The sequence below is a fragment of the chloroplast genome of Helianthus annuus, assembly GCF_002127325.2.
Source record: "Helianthus annuus chloroplast, complete genome".
NCBI classification, from domain to species: Eukaryota; Viridiplantae; Streptophyta; class Magnoliopsida; order Asterales; family Asteraceae; genus Helianthus; species Helianthus annuus.
The window spans coordinates 17501-27500 of record NC_007977.1 but is presented as its reverse complement, the minus strand read 5'-3'; the positions used below and the strand labels follow the sequence as shown (position 1 = coordinate 27500).

Below are 10000 nucleotides of genomic sequence, written 5' to 3'. Positions count from 1 at the left end.
ATTTTGAAACCATCTCTATATTAACATAGTGGTAGAAAGAGTACCATGCTGCGTCTGGACTTCAAACAGTTTAGCTTTAACCATGTTAATGGTCCCACATTATTGGTTGATAGAGAATCAAAGTGGATTTTCCAATAAATTACGAAATGCTATAGTTCTTACATATGATTTCTGAATTTATTCAGAAGTAATTCGCGAGATCATGCACTCTTCTTTCTTAGATATAACTTTCCTAGTTATAACAGAAAAAGCACATCTGGTTGGATCCAGCCTATTCTTGAAATAAACAACTCGCACACACTCCCTTTCCAAAAAAGATCAAGACCCCAAGTACTACACTTAGATTTATTAGATTTGTTGCTAAAATATCGGTATTAAACCCGAAACTCCCGGCGGATGGCCAGTGGCCCAAAGAAACGAAAGAATCGGTTACATTTTTCATATGATCTCCTCATATAGATAGACTAAAAAATCGAACAGAGTTCTTTTTGTATTACTTTGTCCTCTTTATATATATAGTTATAGTTTCCTACTTTCTAAATCGAATCAAAAATCTATTCTATTTAGAAATCATGAATTATCTCCTTGGTTGCACCCCCTCTTAAAAACTAAAAAAAGGCTTACGAACACGAACGGGAAGGATGAAAGCGAGTTGGTATGCTAATTCCTCATCTGCAAATCAGCCCTTCCCGTGGGTTATTTTCTCAACGAATAAGTAATTCTAGGAATGAAACCTTTATCTAATTCGAAAAAACAAAGCACAAGTCCAGGGCAATAAAATATGAAAAATCCAAATTTTTCATATTTCTAATATTAAACAAAAGGATTAGCAAATAAAAGTGCTAATGCTACAACCAGGCCATAAATTGTTAAAGCTTCCATAAAAGCTAGACTAAGCAATAAAGTACCTCGTATTTTTCCCTCCGCCTCGGGCTGTCTCGCGATACCTTCTACAGCTTGGCCCGCAGCAGTACCTTGACCAACTCCAGGTCCAATAGAAGCAAGCCCTACAGCCAATCCAGCAGCAATAACGGAAGCGGCAGAAATCAGTGGATTCATGATAAGTTCCTCGTACCAAAAAAAAAATGGTTAATGATACATTCAACCAATGAACTATGACTTAATTATTCCATTGCTACGATTCATCCAGTCGAAGTAACTATGAACTTCGAATTCAAGTAATAACATTCTTGAATTATCAAAATGACTTTGATATCTCTTTTTTAGTTTCTCTCGATAAAGTATTTGTGAATCCATACAACTTTAGTTTTTCCGTTTCTTTGTCCTGAATCGCTCTTTGAATTCTTCGATTTTTTTATTGACTTCATCCGTTTATTCAACTCACAGTCACAGATGAGACAGAAGGACTTCTATAGAATCCCCATCTACATTCGCATTCGATTAGTAGGGAAAATTAGATATATCTTTAGCTCGTATATAACTAGTCAATATCTAATATCACATATACATGTCTTTCTTCCACAATGTAAACCAACTCTTCCTTGATCTTCAATTCAATTTGATAAGTATGCGTCTAACCCTTGACAAGAGTTAACTTATAGCTATTCAATTCCATATACCTAGTTCGACCTCCCCTCTACGAACCATTTATGAACCCCGCTTTTTAGAAATTCTCCTTTCCCTCCCCCCTTCTTTATCATTTTTATCATTATCCTGCAACCTAAATTGATAAGATAATCAATGGATAAATTGATTGGGGCAAATCGTTGCATAGAAATTGATTTGATTTATCTAAGTTCATACAATTTATTATTTATTAATATTTTCGTTTGGTCAATCGGTGAATAAAATCAACTGAAAAGGGGAATCATTCTATAGAACATCCTTTTTTTATTTAATAAGACCTCGTAATACCACAAGACTTCTTCGTTAAATTACGACTCCGAATAGTGAATATTTGGATTCGATGACTAATCTATCATCTATCATTGAGGGGAAGGTATGATTATGATATAAATGGACCAAACGGGAATTTTAGGAAAAAGATCTTTGAGATCTCTTTCCTTTTTTTTTTCAATTCTCTACTCTAATATCAATATTGTAATAATATCAATATTGTAATCTTTATTGTAATCTTTTTTTTCTATTACTCTAGATCGTATATAGTGTAGTTGTATATTTTCATTTCCGAATTTCATTTTTTGTTTAGCCACGCACCATTGCCTTAGGTTAAACTAAAAAAAAGACTATTTAGAAAACTAGTCAATGGTGGCCCTCCATGGATTCACCTATATAAGCCGCGGCTAAAGTTGCAAAAATAAGAGCTTGAATACCACTTGTAAATAATCCAAGGAACATGACGGGGATAGGAACCACTGAAGGTACTAAAGAAACAAGAACAACAACTACTAATTCATCGGCTAATATATTTCCGAAAAGTCGAAAACTAAGTGATAGGGGCTTTGTGAAATCTTCTAAGATATTAATAGGTAAAAGAATTGGAGTTGGTTGAATATATTTCCCGAAATAACTCAATCCTTTTTTGGTAAGACCTGCATAGAAATATGCCACTGACGTGAGTAAAGCCAAAGCAACAGTAGTATTTATATCATTCGTGGGTGCGGCTAACTCCCCATGAGGTAATTGTATGATTTTCCAAGGTAAAAGGGCGCCTGACCAATTAGAAACAAAAATAAATAGAAACATAGTTCCAATAAAAGGAACCCAAGGACCATATTCTTCTCCAATTTGAGTTTTACTCACATCTCGAATAAATTCAAGAACATATTCGAAGAAATTCTGACCGCCGGTCGGAATGGTTTGTGGGTTCCGAACGGCTAGAGCGGCTGAACCTAATAAGATAGCAATTACAACCCAAGAAGTAATAAGTACTTGGCCGTGGACTTGGAAACCCCCGATTTTCCAATAAAAATGTTGGCCTACTTCCACACCGGATAGATCGTATAACCCATTTAGTGTGTTGATGGAACATGATAGAACATTCATATTGCCCTCTGACAAAAATAGAACTTTAAACAAAATGATTTTGATTCAACCATCTCTTTCTCGACTTGACTACTTGAATCGTATATTTTGAATACCAACTAATCAAATTCTATTCCTTGTTATTTTTCTCTCTTTTTTGAGATTCAGAAATAGTAACCGATTCGATAAATCTATGAAGGTTCCGAAATGAAATAAGTTATTTATCTTATTATTAATCACGGATTTCTTATATAGCCAGAACGGCCCTCACAAATTGCAAATACTAATTTGTTAAGAATTAATCGGATTGAAGATATAGCGTCATCATTCGCTGGAATCGAAATATCTGCGAGATCGGGGTCACAATTTGTATCGATTAAACAAATTGTTGGAATTCCCAATGTGATACATTCTTGAAGGGCCGTATATTCTTCGTGCTGATCAACGATGATTACAATATCGGGTAACCCTGTCATATATTTAATCCCGCCCAGATATGTTTGCAAATGAGATAATTGTCTTTTCAACATAGCCGCATCTCTTTTCGGAAGACGGCTGAGCCCCCCTGTTTTTTGTTCAGTTCTCAAGTCTCTAAACTTATGAAGTCTCGTTTCTGTAGTGGACCAATTCGTTAACATACCACCGAGCCATTTTTTATTAACATAATGACACCGAGCCCTTATTGCAGCCCATGCTACTGAATCAGCTTCTTTATTTTTAGTGCCAACAATTAAGAATTGTTTTCCCCTACTTGCTGCATCAAAAACCAAATCACAAGCTTCTGATAAAAAACGAGCAGTTCTAGTAAGATTTGTAATATGAATACCTTTACGTTTTGCAGAGATATAAGGTGCCATTTTAGGATTCCATTTCCTAGTACCATGGCCAAAATGAACTCCTGCTTCCATCATCTCTTCTAAATTAATGTTCCAATATCTTCTTGTCATTTCTCCCCATACTGCCCCCCCTTTTTGAAAAAAGCGAAGAGGTACACTGAAATAAATAATTGTTCCGATGGAACCTTCTCTTCTACCGTAGATTGGCGTAGATACACAGCCCAAGCCATTATTCTTTTCTATTTGTTATTTTTTTGATTACTATTACCAAATCAAATGACTGCACCGAAAAACCAACGGATCCTTTTAAAAGATAAAAGAAAGTAAAAGATAAAAGAAAGGGGTGAATCTGCTCTTAGGTATTATGAAATCCTAAAAATCCTAAAAAAATGATTGTTCTTGTGTATCATGGAAATTCTTTGAAAGGCAAGAATCAAATCATTTTCTATGGTAGAACAAAATATCTTTCATTTCCCCCTCTAATAGATTCTTTTTTTTGAGTTCAAAGGCAATGTTGTTAGGAATGTTGTTAGGTTCGCTTGAAGGTGTTTTGAAGCCGCTACCAACAGGTATCATCCCCCCCAGAACAACGTTTTCTTTTAGGCCTTTCAACCAATCGATACGCCCTAGGAGAGCTGCTTTTGCTAAAACTCGAGCGGTTTCTTGAAAACTCGCTTCGGATATGAAACTTTGAGTATTCATGGATGCTCTTGTTATTCCCAATAAGACGGCTTGGTAACAGATCGCTTCTTCCAAAGCGCGCCCCATTCGTTCCGCTCGCAACAATCCAATTAGTTCTCCGGGCGAAAAAACATTAGACATTTCATCTTCTGAAACCAACACTTTTGATGTTATTTGACGTACAATAATTTCTATATGCCTATTATGTATCTGCACCCCCTGGGATCGATAAACCTTTTGGACCTTATTAACCAAAGAGATACGACTTTGCACTATAGTTAGCTTAGCACCAATAAAGAATGCCCAAGGAATTCCAAGAATTCTTGTTATACATTTGTTCCAACCCTCAATCCTCTTTTCAAGATTCATCGATATTGAATCAATCGAACGCACTTCTAACACCTGTTCCACTTTTGGAAGACCTTGCGTTATATCACCAGATCTTGATTTTTCATATATAAATGTAACTAATGTATCTCCTTCGTAAAGGATTTCCCCGTAATGTCCATGAACAGTTGCTCCTGGAGTAGCCAAATAAGGCTTAGCTGATCGTATTACCACAGAGTCAACTTGAAGAATTAGAACTTGACCTGATTTTAAATGCGGTCCTTTTTTGGCTATACATACATTTTCACAAAGAAACTGCCCAAGACTAACGATTGTAGATGTCTCTTCACAATAATTGTAATGGAGAAAATACCAATTCAATTTGAATGGATTCAAAATGATGTTACTGCATGAATAGGGATTATAAATTTTACCATTTTCATCCAGTAAATAATATTTAAGTATTTGAAAAATCTGTTTTAAATTGTCAAGTTGCAAATAGTTCGTTACCAAGATCTGATTATGGGTTATTAAATGGGAAAATAAATCGAAATGATAAATTGGAAAGCCTGTTCCTAAGGGGCCCAACGAATTCCTAATTGGAATTAGGGGGTCCTTTTTGATTGAGTCTTTTATCACATTGGGATATTTTACATCGTTGAATGGGCCTATTCGAGAACAATTGGATGATGACAAAATTATCAAAGATTGAGATTCCTTATTTCGATTCAACAATGTATGAATAGTTCCTTGGTTTGGATTAAGGGATTCTTGAATCGTTGCCTTGGAATAGGAATAAATGGAAGAAAACGGATTGCCATTAGCGCGATCTGATCCATTCTCAGAGATCAATCCTGAACCCGGCAGATCGTTCCTTTTTCCGGTATATGAAATAGGTGACTTCGCTAAGTCGATTCTTAGAAAATCTCTAATCAAACCATTTGTCCTTATTTCAACAAAGGAAGCACAGGCCTTTTCGATCTTTTTGTCTTGGTCCCAATTCAACACTAAACAAGTCCGAACTAATTGAATACTTGTGTCCCAAATTTCAAGAATTGGGTCGTAATAAAGGATATAATTGACAACTCGAAGTTGTAGATTATCACTTTCCTGCAAGAGATCCGCTGGGAAAAGTCTTCCTAAATTTATACCATCCGTTTTTTTATATGGGACTACGGGTTGAACCAAAACAAAATACTTTTTTTCATACCTGGAAAGTTTCATTCGTTGGATATAGAGCCAATTTTTCAATTTTTTGTATTCTTTGGAATTTTGTTTTCCCCCTCCCGGTGGTATCAATCGGAATGCCTTATTTGTCTTTCCAGGAAAATGGATATCTCCAGAAAAGATTATCAGTTTAATTTTTTCTGCTTTTTTCTTCACTCGGACCAATCCACCTACCCGACTTCTTCTATTTAAAGTGATTTGTGTATCTACCCCAATAATACTATTGTGCCGTACCATTATGGAAGAAGATTCGGCCAAAATGTGGACTTCCACGGGAATAAAAAAAAATGGATTGACTTCCTTTTGATATTTTGGCCAAAATACCTTGACTCCTCGATACTCAACCAAATTCTCTTCGTTGACGATTGAATTCAGCTCTCTAGTCTCATATTTAGTAAGTCCCGAGCTCTTTCTTATATATCGAGGATCGTCGAAATAAGCAAGAATACTATTTCTACGGAGAATACCATTTCTGGGGATTTCAATTGAGATACCTGAAGAAGGTATTAGTTGGTTCTCGCCTTCTTGAATCGAGTCGAGTGGGATGATGACTCTATTTCTTCGCCTCTTTGCCAATAAATCAGAATTCCCGTCGAGAATGCCCGGATATCTGAGATTACAACGACCAGTACATGTCATTCGATTAAGTTCTGAATAATCAGGAATCCTATCTCCTTTTTTATTTTTACCAGAAAAATACGAACTAAAAAATTTGTGTCTCACTTGATTATTAGTTACTGAGGGGTTAGAAATATATCTTCGCTTAACAGAAAGAGAATAAGCGTTCATTTGATCTTGATCCTTGTGGATCGAACAGGGGCCTAGACTAGATCTCCAGGGCTCCCCTAATAATATCCATAAATGACTTGTTTTTGGTAAGAGATGAATATTACCATATGTAAATTCAGGTGCATGGTACACATCGGTATTCCAGTGCATTTCGCCCTCTGAGTCAGAATAAATATGTTTTCGAACCTTCTCTTTCAAATTCAAAGTGGATGTTCTCGCGCGAATCTCAGCAATGACTTGTTCTGATTCTACATATTGATCGTTTTGAACTAAAAGAAAACTTTTGGGCGGAATACACACATTGTGTATAATATCTTCACTCTCAATAGTTACATATAAGTCTCTAGAACATAGAAAAGCAGGATGTCCATGACGTGTACGTGTCGGATGAACCAAATCCTCATTGAATTTTATTTTTCCATTAAAAGGGGCTCGCACATGTTCTGCAGTACCCCCTGTGAATACTCCGCCAGTATGAAAAGTTCTTAATGTTAATTGAGTACCCGGTTCTCCAATAGATTGACCTGCAATAATACCTACAGCTTCTCCCAATTCGACCAGGTCGTCATGAGCTGGACTCCGGCCATAACATAATTGACAAATCCAAGATGTACTCCTACAAGTAAAGGGGGTTCGAATAGAGATTGGTTGTGCTCTAAAAGTTATGAATCTATTGACAAGTCCAACCCCAATATCTTGATTTCTAGTAGCAATGCATCGCGAACCTATATATATATCATCTGCTAATACACGGCCAATTAATGTTTGGATAAAAATCCTGTCCGCCATCATTCCATTTCGAGGACTTACAGAAATACCGCGAACGGTGCCACAATCTGTTCGACGTACAACAATGTGTTGCACTACTTCAACAAGTCTGCGCGTGAGATATCCTGCATCTGATGTTCGGATAGCGGTATCCACAACTCCTTTACGGGCTCCGTAGCAAGAAATAATATATTCTGTTAAAGAGAGTCCTTCGCGTAAATTGCTTTGAATGGGTAAATCAATCATTTGTCCTTGGGGATCCGACATTAATCCTCTCATACCTACTAATTGATGTACCTGAGACGCATTTCCTCTGGCTCCCGAAAAAGACATTATATGGACTGGATTAAAAGGATCGGTCATCCGAAAATTAGGAGTCATTTCTTGTCGCAAATATTCACTTGTGGCATACCATATCTCGATTGATTGACGTAATTTTTCTACCGCGTGTACATTCCCATAATGATGGTGTTTTTCCAAAAGAACACTTTGTTGTTCAGCGTCTTGAACGAGCCATCTTTTAGAAGGTATTGTTAAAAGATCATCAATTCCTAATGAAATGGATGCGGCGGTCGCTTGTCGGAAACCCAGAGTCTTTACTTGATCCAGGATATGTGATGTATATCCTATTCCATAGTGATCAATAAATCGACTAATAAGTCGTTTCATGGCAGTTCCGTCTATCACTTTATTGTGAAAGACCTGAGTGGGCCGTTCTGCCATCAGTACCTCCATATTGCGTTGCGCTGAGTAGAATTTGACAATGGGTTTGAGTCAGTGATTGGAAAACTTCCTTTTCTAGATCTTGATTCACGTAGAAATTCCGCATTTCTAGTCCTAGTTAACCCGGTGAGACTCGAATTCGCGCTGGTAGCATAGAATTATAACAGCCCTGCCAAAACCCCTGTATGGCTTCTTCTATTTCTCGATAAAGAGAAATATGACCAAGAGTGGTTCGAATATATATATAAAGAATTTCTTTTTTTATACTTCTTACTATTAGATAGTGTCCATAAATCTCATAATAGGTCCCCAAAGATTCATAGTGAATTTCGATAGGAGCTTCTCTTGCAGCAATAACACGTTGATCTAGTCGCCACCGCAGCCACAAAGGACTACCTAAATTGATTCGTTTTTGCCGATAAGCTCCAATTGCATCATAGGCATTACAAAAAAAGGGTTCTTTTTTTTTTGTATACTTATAGTTATTATCTTCATTTTGATAGTTTCTACGATTACATGGATTATACCTATTTACACAAATACCCCGACGATTTCCACTCGTTAAGACATAGAGTCCACTAAGCATATCTTGAGTTGGTGCAGAAATGGGATCTCCAATAGTTGGAGACAAAAGATTCATATGAGAAAACATAAGTAAACGTGCCTCTGCTTGCGCCTCTAAAGATAAAGGCACATGAACAGCCATTTGATCCCCGTCAAAGTCTGCATTGAAGCCCTTACAAACTAATGGATGTAAACAAATAGCACGCCCTTCCACTAAAACGGGGAGGAATGCCTGTATACCTAATCTATGCAGAGTAGGCGCTCTATTCAGCAATACAGGATGGTCATCCAGAATTTCTTGAAGTATTTCCCATACAATAGGTTTTTTTTTCCGAATTTGACTCTTAGCAACTCCTATGTTCGAAGCAAGATGTTTTCTAATTAGGTCACGAATTACAAATGCCTGGAAAAGTTCTATTGCAATTTCGCGAGGCAATCCACATCGATGTAATGAAAGTGAAGGGCCCACGACAATCACTGACCGCCCTGAATAATCGACTCGTTTACCAAGCAGAGTCTCGCGAACTCTTCCTTCTTTGCCTTCAATTACATCTGAAAGCGACTTGTAAATTCTATTATGATCATCCCTCATTGGTTGTCCGCAGATTCCATTATCAAGAAGTGCATCCACGGCTTCTTGTAGCAATTTTTCCTGAGATATTATTAATTCTTCTGGTGTAGCTATACTTGTTGTTAATAGATCTGTAAGAGTATTATTCCGATAGATAATTCTTCTATAGATTTCATTAATATCCGAGGTCACTAGTTTATCCTCATCTATATGATAGATTGGTCTCAACTCAGGAGGAAGAACTGGTAATAGACGCAAAACCATCCATTTTGGTTCTATATTTGTTCGAATAAAATGCTTAGCCAATTCCATGCGTCTAAGCAAAAAATCTTTTCTTCTTCCAACTTTTCGATCTTCCCATTCATTCCCTGTGGATTCCTCTTCCTCCAATTCTTTCCATTCTACCAATGAATAATCTATAATCATTCGTAAATCTAGATTGGCTAATTGTTGTCTGATAGAACCTCCTCCGGTAGACATCTCTCGATTTCGAAATGTATCGAAGCTCCGGGTAGTAAAAAAAATTGGGATCCTGTATTTCCAGGGTTGAATTTCATATTCCAATAAA

The 10000-nt window shown here is 36.8% G+C and overlaps 6 protein-coding genes across 6 annotated transcripts in view; all 6 read right to left on the bottom strand. All coding sequences in view use genetic code 11, as the record gives it.

Annotated features, from left to right (window-relative positions):
* atpF (ATP synthase CF0 B subunit) overlaps positions 1–442 on the bottom strand; it is a 1268-nt gene extending 826 nt beyond the window's left edge. Inside the window, exon 1 of the mRNA in view lies at positions 298–442. Within this exon, the coding sequence (YP_588110.1) occupies positions 298–442 (145 nt within the window). The remainder of the gene's footprint in view (positions 1–297) is intronic.
* A 371-nt stretch (positions 443–813) lies between these two features.
* Positions 814–1059, bottom strand: atpH (ATP synthase CF0 C subunit). The gene has a single exon. The coding sequence runs from the start codon at positions 1057–1059 to the stop codon at positions 814–816; it is 246 nt and encodes an 81-aa protein (YP_588109.1).
* Positions 1060–2223: 1164 nt separating this feature from the next.
* atpI (ATP synthase CF0 A subunit) lies at positions 2224–2967 on the bottom strand. Its single transcript has one exon. It carries the CDS (start codon positions 2965–2967, stop codon positions 2224–2226), a length of 744 nt encoding a protein of 247 aa, YP_588108.1.
* A 215-nt stretch (positions 2968–3182) lies between these two features.
* On the bottom strand, positions 3183–3893 carry rps2 (ribosomal protein S2). The gene has a single exon. It carries the CDS (start codon positions 3891–3893, stop codon positions 3183–3185), a length of 711 nt encoding a protein of 236 aa, YP_588107.1.
* A 327-nt stretch (positions 3894–4220) lies between these two features.
* rpoC2 (RNA polymerase beta'' subunit) lies at positions 4221–8309 on the bottom strand. The gene has a single exon. It carries the CDS (start codon positions 8307–8309, stop codon positions 4221–4223), a length of 4089 nt encoding a protein of 1362 aa, YP_588106.1.
* A 106-nt stretch (positions 8310–8415) lies between these two features.
* Positions 8416–10000, bottom strand: part of rpoC1 (RNA polymerase beta' subunit) — a 2802-nt gene continuing 1217 nt past the window's right edge. The window contains exon 2 of the mRNA in view: positions 8416–10000. This exon is cut by the window's right edge and continues 53 nt beyond it. Coding sequence (YP_588105.2) covers positions 8416–10000 — 1585 coding nt within the window.